The sequence below is a fragment of the Cetorhinus maximus genome, chromosome 2 (genome assembly GCF_964194155.1).
Source record: "Cetorhinus maximus chromosome 2, sCetMax3.hap1.1, whole genome shotgun sequence".
Classification (NCBI taxonomy): domain Eukaryota; kingdom Metazoa; phylum Chordata; class Chondrichthyes; order Lamniformes; family Cetorhinidae; genus Cetorhinus; species Cetorhinus maximus.
In genome coordinates, this window is record NC_135880.1 from 1,596,668 (window position 1) to 1,609,626 (window position 12,959).

At 48.2% G+C, this 12,959-nt stretch overlaps 1 protein-coding gene across 5 annotated transcripts in view; it reads right to left on the reverse strand.

Moving 5' to 3' along the window:
- The window catches only part of nadk2 (NAD kinase 2, mitochondrial), a 70,220-nt gene extending 58,099 nt beyond the window's left edge, over positions 1-12,121 (reverse strand). For all 5 annotated transcript variants that reach the window (XM_078560126.1, XM_078560138.1, XM_078560115.1 and 2 more), the window contains exons 1-4: positions 11,834-12,121; positions 10,857-10,945; positions 3,096-3,184; positions 2,044-2,125 (exon numbers count right to left, since the gene is read on the reverse strand). In XM_078560126.1, coding sequence (XP_078416252.1) covers positions 2,044-2,125; positions 3,096-3,184; positions 10,857-10,945; positions 11,834-12,025 — 452 coding nt within the window. In that variant the 5' untranslated portion in view covers positions 12,026-12,121. The remainder of the gene's footprint in view (positions 1-2,043; positions 2,126-3,095; positions 3,185-10,856; positions 10,946-11,833) is intronic.
- Positions 12,122-12,959: the final 838 nt, after the last annotated feature.

The window sequence follows — 12,959 nt, forward strand, 5'->3', positions numbered from 1 at the left end:
TCCCTTCAGGCAGTGATTTTACATCCCATCAGCTCACTGTGCAGAAATAGGAGGGATTGGGAGAGGCAAGATAGACTCAATGGCATAATCCTAGTGTACGCAGGCACTGAGGCACCTAATGGTGTGTGTACATTGATCTTTGAAGGTGACAGGACATATTGAGAGTGGTTAGAAAAGCATATGGGGTCCTGGGCTTCATAAATAGAGGCATAGAGTACGAAAAGCAGGGAAATGTGCTGAAACTGTATAAAACTCTGGGTAGAGCCTAACTAGAATAGTGTCCAGTTCTGGTCGCCACACTTTAGGAAGGGTGTGAGGGTCCTTGTGACAGAGGAGATTCACCACAATAGTCCCAGGGTGAGACACTTTAGCCTCCAGAGTACATTGGAGAAGCTGGGATTGTTCTCCCTGAAGCAAGGGAGATTGAGGGGGATTTGATAGAGGTGACAACAGGTTTGGATAAGGTAGAGAAAGGAAAGCTGTTCCCATTGGCTGATGGTACAAGGGCTGGGAGACACAAATTTAAGGTTTTTGGGAAAGCAGGGGGGAATGTGAGGAAGAAGTTTTTTTTAATGCAGCGCAAGGTTATGACTTGGAACTCACTGCATACAAGGCTGGTGGAAGTAGAGACAATGAATGATTTCAAAATGGAATTGGATGGGCACTTGAAGGAAATAAACTAGCAGGATATCGAGTGGGAGAGGAGGGCTGACTGGATTGCTCCTTGGGGTTGGGGGTGGGGGGGAAGAAGGGGTGGTATGAACTCGATGAGCCGAATGGCCTCCTTCTGTGCCCCAATGACTGGTTCTCAATCACTTCTGGTTCTTTTTCCAATTGGGGGCAGATGGTGGCCGAGTGATACAGTTACTGGACTAGGAATCCCGAGGCCCAGGCTAATTACCTGGGGTCAAGGGTTCAAAACCCATCACGGCAGACAGTGGAATCTGAATTCAGTTAATAAATCTGGAGTTGTAAAGCTAATCTCAGTAATGGTGACCATGAAACTATCATCAATTGTTGTAAAAACCCATCTGGTTCACTAATGTTCTATAGGGAAGGAAATCTGCCGACCTTAACTGGTCTGGCCTACATATGACTCCAGGTCCACAGCAATGTGGTTGATTGACTCTTGACTGCCCTCTGCAATGGCTGAGTAAGTCACTCAGTTCCAGGGCAAAAACAGAAACAGAAATACCTGGAAAAACTCAGCAGGTCTGGCAGCATCGGCGGAGAGGGACACAGTTGACGTTTCGAGTCCTCATGACCCTTCTGTTGAAGGGTCATGAGGACTTGAAACGTCAACTTTGCTCTTCTCCGCCGATGCTGCCAGACCTGCTGAGTTTTTCCAGGTATTTTTATTTCTGTTTCTGTTTTGGATTTCCAGCATCTGCAGTTCTTTGCTTTTGTCTCAGTTCCAGGGCAATTAGGGATAGGCAACAAATGCTGGCCTTATCAGTGACACCCACACCCATGAATGAATTGAAAAAAGTTAATCTATGTACTCTGGTTATCAGACCTCCTGTAAACAGCTTCTCCTTATTTATTCTACCAAAACCATTCATGACTTTGAAAAGCTCCACTGAATATCCTTTTAACCTTCACTGCCTGAAGGAAAACAAGCCCATCTTCTCCAGTCTCTCCAAGTATCTCAAATCCCTCATCCTTGGCACTATTCTACCCTCTCCTGCAGCCTGCCCAAAGCCTCAATATCTTCAACATTCACTACATTGCTCACCACATTTTGGAGTTAGTCACCTTCCAACTTTGAAATTATTCCCACACCCAAAGTCCAGATCAATAATCTAATCATAAAGCAGGGCAGCTCCCAAACTGTCTTCAGCTGGAGACTTTGTCCAGTCCTGGGCAGCCAGCATTCAGACCGGTTCTAAAGCCTTGGAGGGAGCGTGGACACCACCACAAACATTTACTCCCAGAATGTGCTACCACCCCACAAACACACCTGATTCAGCCCCCAACACAACCCCGCAACAACACCCCTCCACCCCACCCCCATTACCCTCCTCCTACAGGGACCGCTCGTACCTCTCTGGGTCGGTGTTCACTCCGATGACAGGCTTGATCCGCCCAAACACTTTACTGGCTGAGAGCAGCATTGTGCCATCACCTGGACAGAATCAGATCGATCGCAGTCAGTTCAATGAGAAACATGGCCCTTTGCACCTCATGGCCTTCTGTCCTAAACTTCTCTGCCCCTCACACATTGAAATTGGCCTGTTTCTCGCAACTGAGCATCAGACTCACCCCCAGGCCCCTGTTAAAAGAGCCCTTTTCACTGGGGTGCAGTTGACAACTCGTTCTGCTCCAGGACTTTGACATATAAACTCGCCTGCAACGGTACAGCAAGATTACCATCTCTACCTCAACGCTGCCCTAGGAGCTTTCCTCGCTTTCTAACCCCGTGCTGTACCTGTCCTGGGAGTGTTTGATGGGAACAGTGTAGAGGGAGCTTTACTCTGTATCTAACCCCATGCTGTACCTGTCCTGGGAGTGTTTGATGGGGTCAGTGTAGAGGAAGGTTCACTCTGTTTCTCACTCCATGCTGTACCTGTCCTGGGAGTGTTTGATGGGGACGGTGTAGAGGGAGCTTTACTCTGTATCTAACCCCGTGCTGTCCCTGTCCTGGGAGTGTTTGATGGGGACAGTGTAAAGGGAGCTTTACTCTGTATCTAACCCCGTGCTGTACCTGTCCTGGGAGTGGTTGATGGGGACAGTGTAGAGGGAGCTTTACTCTGTATCTAACCCCGTGCTGTACCTGTCCTGGGAGTGGTTGATGGGACAGTAGAGAAAGCTTTGCTCTATATCTAGCCATTGCTGCACCTGTCCTGAGAATGAGGGGATGATAACCATTAGAACCAACAGTCCGAGTGTCGGACAATTTCTTCTGAGCTCCCAAGAAATGTGTCTTCTTGTTAAAAATCCCCATAAATAGTTAAAAGTACAGGAGGCCTGCCGACACCAGGGAAGGGAGAGCACATGCAACGTGCATTGAAACACTCACACTGAGCGATCCACACCAAACCTCATTCGGGGCCAGTTCCTATCACAGACTGGAAGCATTATATAGCTGCCATTACCTCCAGCGGATATGATGGCATCTGCCCATTGCACCGTCTCCTCAGTGTAGTCCCTGCGCTTCACCAGCCGAACCTCAATTCCTTCCTTACTGAAAAGAGAGAAGAGTGAGGATTAGTCCCTCATATCCTGGATTCATACTGCCACTGTCCCTGTAATCTTCAGTTCAATTTCAATTATCTGTTTAGCATTTCTTATGGCACTGCCAGAGGGAAACGTGAAACAGCTGCTAAAATGGTTTTTATATGGTATGAGGAGCGGTTCTGATATCAGAAAATGATTTCCCCAACTACTTGGGATGATTTTATAATAAGGTAAACATTTATTAAAAGAATAAAGGGAAAAAACAAAACACAATTACATTTAAACACAAGAATGGTTTCACACAGGAAACAGAAAGTAATTAGGGATAGTATTAGATCCAAAGAAGGGACATATAAAATTGCCAAAAAAAGCAGCAAGCCTGAGGATTGGGAGCAGTTTAGAATTCAGCAAAAGTGGACAAATCGCTTGACCAAGGAGGGGAAAATGGAGTATGAGAGTAAACTTGCAGGGAACATAAAAACTGACTGTAAAAGCTTTTATAAATATGTGAAGACAAATGTAGGTCCCTTACAGTCAGAAACAGGGGAAATTATAATGGGGAAGAATTGAACGCATATTTTGGTTCTGTCTTCACAAAAGAGGACACAAATAGTTTCCCAGAAATGTTAGGGAACCAAGGGTCTAGAGGGAGGAGTTGAAGAAAATCAGTGTTAATAAAAAAATGAGAAATTAATGAAGTTAAAGGCTGAAAATTCCCAGGGCCTGATAATCTACACCCCAGAGTACTAAAGGAAGTGGCCCTGGAAATATTGGATGCATTGGTAGTCATCTTCCAAAATTCTATAGACTCTGGAGCAGTTCCTACAGATGGGAGGGTGGCAAATGTAACCCCGCTATTTAAAAATGAGGGAGAGGAGAAAACAGAATTACAGACCAGTCAGTCTAACATCAGCAGTGGGGAAAATGCTAGAGTCTATTGTAAAAGACGGGTAACAGAACACTTGGAAAGCATTAATGGGATTAGACAAAGTCAGCATGGGTTTATGAAAGGGAAATCATGCTTAACTAATCTACTGGAGTTTTTTGAGGATGTAACTAGTAGAATAGATAAGGGAGAACCAGTGGATGTGGTATATTTGGATTTCAAGAAGGCTTTTGATAAGGTCCCACGTAAGAGGTTAGTGTGTAAAATTAAAGCACATGGGATTGGGGCTAATATACTGGCATGGATTGAGAATTGGTTTACAGACCGGAAACAGAGAGAGTGGGAATAAATGGGTCTTTTTCCGGATGGCAGGCGGTGACTAGTGGGGTACCCGCAGGGATCAGTGCTTGGGCCCCAGTTATTCACAATATATATAAATGACTTGGATGAGGGAACCAAATGCAATATTTCCAAGTTTGCTAACGACACAAAACTGGGTGGGGTTGTGAGGAGGATGCAAGGGGGCTTCAGGGCGATTTAGACAAGTTGTGTGTGTGGGCAAACATGGCAGATGCAGTATAATGTGGATAAATGTGAAGTTATACGCTTCAGTGTGAAAAACAGAAAGGCAGAGTATTTAAATGGTGATATATTGGGAAATGTGGATGTACATGAAGAGAGGTTGGATAGGCTTGGGTTGTTTTCGTTGGAGCAGAGAACACTGAGGGGCGACCTGATGGAGGTGTACAAGATTATGAGGGGCATGGACAGGGTGGATAGGGAGCAACTGTTCCCCTTAGTTGAAGAGTCAGTCACGAGGGGACTGAAGTTCAAGGTGAGGGGCAGGAGGTTTAGGGGGATGTGAGGAAAAACTTTTTACCCAGAGGGTGGTGATGGTCTGGAATGCACTGCCTGGGAGGGTGGTGGAGGCGGGTTGCCTCACATCCTTTAAAAAGTACCTGGATGAGCACTTGGCACGTCATAACATTCAAGGATATGGGCCAAGTGCTGGTAAATGGGATTAGGTAGGTAGGTCAGGTGTTTCTCACGTGTCGGTGCAGACTCGATGGGCTGAAGGGCCTCTTCTGCACTGTGTGATTCTGTGATCTGGGTGCTTTTGTACACCAGTCAATGAAAGTAAATAGGCAGGTGCAGCAAGCAATTAGGAAAGGAAATGGTATGTTGGCCTTCATTACAAGAGGATTTGAGTTCAGAAATAGGGATGTCTTACTGCAGTTATACAAGACATCAGTGAGACCGCATCTGGAGTATTGCGTGCAGTTTTGGTCTCCCTACCTAAGAAAGGATACACTTGCCATAGAGGGAGTGCAGCGAAGGTTCACTAGGCTGATACCAGGGATGGAAAGACTGTTGTATGAGGAGGGATTGGTTCGACTGGGCCACTATTCACTAGGGTTTAGGAGAATGAGAGGGGATCAGATTGAAATGTATAAAATTCTAACAGGGCTGGACAGACTGGATGCAGGGAGGATGTTTCCCCTGGTTGGGGAGTCTAGAACCAGGGGCCACAGTCTCAGGATACGGGGCAGGCCATTTAGGACTGAGGTGAGGAAAGATTTCTTCACTCAGAGGGTTCTCTACCACAGAAGCTGTGGAGGCCGAGTCACTGAGTGTATTCAAGAAATAAATTGATAATTTTTTGGATATTTGGGGCATCAAGGGGTATGGAGAGAAAGTGGGAATGTGGCATTGAGATAGAGGATCAGCCATGATCATATTGAATGGCGGAGAAGGCTTGAAGGGCCGAATGGCCTACTCTTGCTCCTAGTTTCTATGTTTCTAGTACTTTAAAACAGTCCCACAAATCTTAACTACTCTCAGAGCTAACCTTTCTCTTTTCTGTTCAGCAATATCCTTATAGATTTTAAAATCTATAGAAGTCCAGTAATTTTTACCACACAGTACTTTTTCCTTGGGGTGTCCTCTGAGGCTGACAGCAACTGGGTCTTCAGGTCTGGCCTTGTTCACACTGTCTTCTGAAAGCTCTGATCAGCTATCCTGCTGTCTTCTGGGAGATCTAAGCAGCTACCCCCTCACATAGGCTTCAGTATTTCTTTAAATGCATTCCTTCCCTTTGATCTCTCTATTGTTTCAACCAGTCTCTTCAGAAATGCTTTCCTCCAAGAATTGATTAAATCATTCTTTACTTTAGCTCTTAAACTTGTAAAAACAAACTTACACTATCTTTACCTTGCTTTCTTATATGTTTTTACAACCTGCACATACCCCCCTTTGAAATAAAGCAACCCAATTCAAAATATTTCTGAAATATAAAACTCTGAAGTTCCTCCTGGAATTCAATAAATATCTGGAATTAAAAGTCTAACGATGACCATCAAACCATTGTCGACTGTCGTAAAAACCCATCTGGTTCACTAATGCCCTTTAGAGAAGGAAATCTGCTGTCCTTACCTAGTCTGCCCTACATGTGACTCCAGACCCACAGCAATGTGGTTGACTCTTAAAAAAAGTGCCCTTTGAACAAGGGCAATTAGGGTTGGGCAATAAATGCTGGCCTAGCCAGCAATGCCCACATCCCACAAACGAATAAAACACTTCTAACTGCTCACTTTAGACCCTTGCCGCCACTCTAGCTCTTGATCCGATTACAGCCTGATTTCCAGTACATAAGAGTTATTCACCTCCTGACTCCCCAAAGCCTGTCCACCATCTACAAGGCACAAGTCAGGAGTGTGATGAAATACTCCCCACTTACCTGGATGAGTGCAGCTCCCACAATCAAGAAGCTTGACACCATCCAGGATAAAGCAGCCCGCTTGATTGGCACCACATCCACAAACATTCACTCCCTCCACCACCGATGCACAGGAGCAGCAGTGTGTACCATCTACAAGATGCACTGCAGGAATTCACCAAGGTTCCTTAGACAGCACCTTCCAAACCCACAACCACTACCATCTAGAAGGACAAGGGCAGCAGATAGATGGGAACACCATCACCTGGAAGTTCCCCTCCAAGCCACTCACCATCCTGACTTGGAAATATATCACCGTTCCTTCACTGTCGCTGGGTCAAAATCGTGGAACTCCCTTCCTAACAGCACTGTGGGTGTACCTACACCACATGGACTGCAGCGGTTCAAGAAGGCAGCTCATCACCATCTTCTCAAGGGCAATGAGAGACAAGCAAGACTTGTGCCTTGTAGATGGTGGACAGGCTTTGGGAAGTCAGGAGGTGAGTTACTCCCCACAGGATTCCTAGCCTTTGACCTGCTCTTGTAGCCACAGTATTTATATGGCTAGTCCAGTTCAGTTTCTGGTCAATGGTAACCCCCAGAATGTTGATAGTGGGAGATTCAGTGATGATAATGCCATTGAACATCAAGGGGCGATGGTTGGATTCTCTCTTGTTGGAGATGGTCATTGCCTGACACTTGTGTGGCACAATTGTTACTTCCCACTTGTCAGCCCAAGCCTGGATATTGTCCAGGTCTTGCTGCATTTGGATACGGACTGCTTCAGTATTGAGGAGTCGCGAATGGTGCTGAACATTGTGCAATCATCAGTAAACATCCCCACTTCTGACCTTATGATGGAAGGAAGGTCATTGATGAAGCAGCTGAAGATGGTTGGGCCTAGGACACTACCCTGAGGAACTCCTGCAGTGATGTCCTGGAGCTGAGCTGACTGACCTCCAACAACCACAACCATCTTCCTTTGTGCTAGGTATGACTCCAACCAGCAGAGCATTTTCCCCCTGATTCCCATTGACTCCAGTTTTGCTAGGGCTCCTTGATGCCACACTCGGTCAAATGCTGCCTTGATGTCAATGGCAGTCACACTCACCTCACCTTGGGAGTTCAGCTCTTTTGTCCATGTTTGAACCAAGGCTGTAATGAGGTCAGGAGCTGAGTGGCCCTGGAGGAACCCAAACTGGGCATCAGTGAGCAGACTGTTGCTGAGAAAGTGCCACTTGTTAGCACTGTTGATGACCCCTTCCATTACTTTACTGATGATGGAGAGTAGACTGATGGGGCGGTAATTGGCCGGGTTGGATTTGTCCTGCTTTTTGTGTACAGGACATACCTGGGCAAATTTCCAAATAGCCGGGTAGATGCCAGTGTTGTAGCTGTACTGGAACAGCTTGGCTAGGGACACGGCAAGATCTGGAGCACAAGTCTTCAGTACTATTGCTGGAATGTTGTCAGGTCCCATAGCCTTTGCAGTATCCAGTGCTTTCAGCCGTTTCTTGATATCATGTGCAGTGAATCGAATTGGCTGAAGACTGGCATCTGTGATGCTGGGGACCTCCGGAGGAGGCCGAGATGGATCATCTACTCGGCACTTCTGGCTGAAGATTGTAGCAAATGCTTCAGCCTTGTCTTTTGCACTGATGTGCTGGGCTCCTCCATCATTGAGAATGTGGAGCCTCTTCCTCCAGTGAGTTGTTTAATTGTCCACCGGCATTCACAGCTGGATGTGGCAGGGCTGCAGAGCTTAATCTGATTCCTTGGTTGTGGGATCGCTTAGCCCTGTCTATCACTTGCTGCTTATGCTGTTTGGCACGCAAGTTGTCCTGTGTTATAACTTCACCTGGTTGACACGTCATATTTAGGTATGCCGGGTGCTGTTCCTGGCATGCCCTCCTGCACTCTTCATTGAGCCAAGGTTGATCCCCTGGCTTGGTGGTAATGGTAGAGTGGAGGATATACCGGGCCACGAGGTTACAGATAGTAGCTGAGCATTGCTGAAAAGAGACAAATGCAGCCGTAGCTTTTTGTCTTGCACTCATCATGACAATTCACAAGAATACTAAATTGTAAAGCAAACAACAATTTATACTGCATGAAAAGAGAGTGCTGATTGGTTGGCAAGCGGAATCTGATTCATAGAGGTTTGCCATGGAGAATGCATCAGTTAAGTGATAATTGACAGTTAACTGCCAAACTTTGTTTAAATTCAAATCAGGCCGGTTGACTTTGATTGGTCACAGTATAGGGAATGAACCATTTTATATTTTATTTAGTTGAAAAAGGCACAATGTGTGTACATGTTGTTTCTGTCTCCAAAGGACAGGCGTCTATGTAGTACTATATCAAGCTTCTAGCATACGTAATCGAGCCACACAGTGAGCCTGACTGATAATGTTAAGTTGGTTGCCAGTGTCATTCTTAGCCCTTTTCCTGCATATTAACGTTTTGTGTGGCACCTTATTCAAATGCTTTTGGAAACCCAAGTATATGATATCTACTGGTTCATCTTTACCCACCCTATTTGTTACATGGTGAAAGAGCTCCAATAAATGTGTCATTCTTGTGATGAATATATCTAGTTCATGGCTTATGTTTAGGGTAATGTTTAGTTCTGTGAAGATTAAAGTAGAAAATAGGGTAAATGCAACTGAAGCAACTTTGAGTCTATTACACCCAAAGGGTTGGAACCATGTTGACCTAAGTGGTTAACGGCTTGAAAGGCAAGATCTTAAAACAGCAGGTGGGCTTACATAGCTGGAGAAATTATAAAGAACAGATAATTAGCTCAGAGGTCAGTTTGAGGAAAGACCAGAGACAGCTACATCATCATGGAGATGGGTGGAGTTTAAGAAAGTTCTCTGGTTTCAACTTATCTGTGTGTTTGCTGAGAGAGCGTGTGTTCTGCAACAGGGAAAGAGGTGATACTGAAAAGGTGCTGTTGTTAGCAGGCTCCATGCAGTTAGGGCTCAGCAAAGTTCTGGGCAGCTGAGAAGGTGGTGGAAGGTCACAGATTCCATACCAAGCAGTTGGGGCTCAGAGAAGCCCGGGAGTCATTAATAGCTTGGTGCAGCCAGGAGGCTGGAGCTCAAAGAAAACCCAGGGGCAGTGCCAGCTTAGTGAAGCGTGCAGTCTGTGAAAGAGCTGGAAATGTGCCAGTAATTAGAGGCAGGAGTGCAGCTTTGGGAATCCCGTGCAATGCAGTCTCAAGAGTAGAGATTGAACTATTGGGAAGTAAGGAGTAGTTGAAGCAGTCTGAGTAGCAGCAGCTTTTGAAGGCATTCCGAGGCGAGATCTTCAAATGTAAAGAAAAAGTTTAATAAACGTTTTATTCTTTTGTTAAAAGTTCATCAGCTGACTCCTGTGACTCTGTTCAGTAGCCGCCCTCCGCGTTGTTATACAAACAATAGTTAGGATCTATCAAGCCGGTTTCCACTCTGGGATCTGGCTTGTCCAGTAGTAACATCAGCTGGGATCATAACACTATCCCTTCTGTCAAACTGCACCGCCTCATGCTAGTCTAGAATAAATTCCACTTGTCACTTGTAATCTAATACTATCCTCAACTTCCTAGTAAGACACGGGTTTAATCTTTCTTGGCGAGTTTTGGTTTATTTAATGGAATGTATTTTTCTCTCCCACTGGTTATTTAGCACCATACCTTTTAGCCGATTTACCCAACCAACCTTTATCCATTTAGGGCTCAGGTATGTCACTCTCAAATATCATAAATTCCTGCATTATAAACACTTCGTCAAGTGGCTTTTAAAGTTAGTCAAACACCATTTTCCTTCAGTAGATTCACACTGACTTTCAACTCATAAGAGTGAACTTTTCCAAACGCCGGCTAATATTCTCCTGGATTATTGTCGCTAAAGGATCCCCCACCGTTGATGTTCGGCTGACTTATCTGCAAGGGTCAGGTTTATTCCCCTCCCTTTTGTTGAAGGAGGTGTAATTTTTGCAGCCCTCCAATACCCGAGCACCATTCCATATCCTGGGTTTGGAAGGTAGTGGCCAGGGTTTATGTCATTTTGATGGGAGAAGGAATTTTCCCCTTACCGTAGCGTGTCCACCACGTGCTGCACGTTGGTGATGTGAATGTGGTGCCGGTCCAGTAATCCACTGTAACTGGATCCCTTTGTAGCGAGCTGCAAACACACAATGTGGCTGCATTAGGCTGGGCTCTCAGGTGGCAAATACAGTTCAACAAAGACAAATGTGAAACAGGACAAAAAAGTGTACGTGGAAAATGGGGGGCGGTGTAGAGACACAGGGCAAAGGGGGTCCCAAGGTGAACAGGGGCATCAACATTCATTCCCACTTCCTACTTCAGAGAAAGACTATGGGCGGGGTTCAGGGAGGGTGAAGGGCAAAGGGGGGGGGAGGGTGAAGGGCAAAGGGGGGGAAGGGTGAAGGGCAAAGGGGGGGAAGGGTGAAGGGCAAAGGGGGGGGAGGGTGAAGGGCAAAGGGGGGGGAGGGTGAAGGGCAAAGGGGGGGAAGGGTGAAGGGCAAAGGGGGGGAGGGGGAAGGGCAAAGGGGGGGGAGGGGGAAGGGCAAAGGGGGGGGAGGGGGAAGGGCAAAGGGGGGGGAGGGGGAAGGGCAAAGGGGGGGGAGGGGGAAGGGCAAAGGGGGGGGAGGGGGAAGGGCAAATGGGGGGGAGGGGGAAGGGCAAATGGGGGGGAGGGGGAAGGGCAAATGGGGGGGAGGGGGAAGGGCAAATGGGGGGGAGGGGGAAGGGCAAATGGGGGGGAGGGGGAAGGGCAAATGGGGGGGAGGGGGAAGGGCAAATGGGGGGGAGGGGGAAGGGCAAATGGGGGGGAGGGGGAAGGGCAAATGGGGGGGAGGGGGAAGGGCAAATGGGGGGGAGGGGGAAGGGCAAATGGGGGGGAGGGGGAAGGGCAAATGGGGGGGAGGGGGAAGGGCAAATGGGGGGGAGGGGGAAGGGGGGGGAGGGCGAAGTGGGGGCGGTGGGGGGCGAAGGGGGGGGGGGGGGGCGCCCCCAGCCCCCGGCCCCCGGCCCCCGGCCCCCGGCTCACCCGCTCCTCCAGCTCCCTCTCCCGCTCCCCCTCCAGGCGGCTCCGCTCCCTCTCGAACTCGAAGCGGGTGGTTTTACTCAGCACCGCCACCCGGGCCGGCTGGAAAGGCCCAGGAGCCCGGGACAGGGCCCGGCATCTCCCCCCCGACAAGAGCGAGGCCGCCGGGCCCCAGCGGAGCCGAGTCAGCGCCATAGGCCGGGCCCGAGCCCCCCGGATCCTCCCGCTCGCTCCTCCGGCTGAAAATCACAAAGAGAAACCGCGGCCTCCACAACTAGGCCGCAAACCGGCAGTGCGCATGCGCGGGGTGGGTAAGCATTTAAAGGGACAGGCCACCCAAACTGACCTATTAAAGGGACAGGCCACCCAAACTGACCTATTAAAGGGACAGGCCACCCAAACTGACCTATTAAAGGGACAGGCCACCCAAACTGACCTATTAAAGGGACAGGCCACCCAAACTGACCTATTAAAGGGACAGGCCACCCAAACTGACCTATTAAAGGGACAGGCCACCCAAACTGACCTATTAAAGGGACAGGCCACCCAAACTGACCCGTTACAGGGACCGGCCACCCAGACTGACCCGTTACAGGGACCGGCCACCCAGACTGACCCGCTAAAGGGACCGGCCACCCAAACTGACTCGTTAATGGGACAGGCCACCCAGACTGACCCGTTAAAGGGACAGGCCACCCAAACTGACCCGTTAAAGGGACAGGCCACCCAAACTGACCCGTTACAGGGACCGGCCACCCAAACTGACCCGTTACAGGGACCGGCCACCCAAACTGACCCGTTAAAGGGACCGGCCACCCAAACTGACTCGTTAATGGGACAGGCCACCCAGACTGACCCGCTATAGGGACCGCCCCTTACACTGCCCTGTTAAATGGACAGGCCCCAATACTGACCCATTGAAGGGACTGGCCTCCACACTGACCTCACAGAGTCATAATGTCATAGATTTATACAGCACAGAAACAGGCACTCCGACCCATCGTGTCAGTGCCAGCCTTTACACACCTACCTACTCTAATAGGGGCAAGTGATGGCGTACTGGTATTGTCATTGGACTAATAATCCTGAGATCCCAGTTAACACTCTGGGGACCCAGGTTCAAATCCCA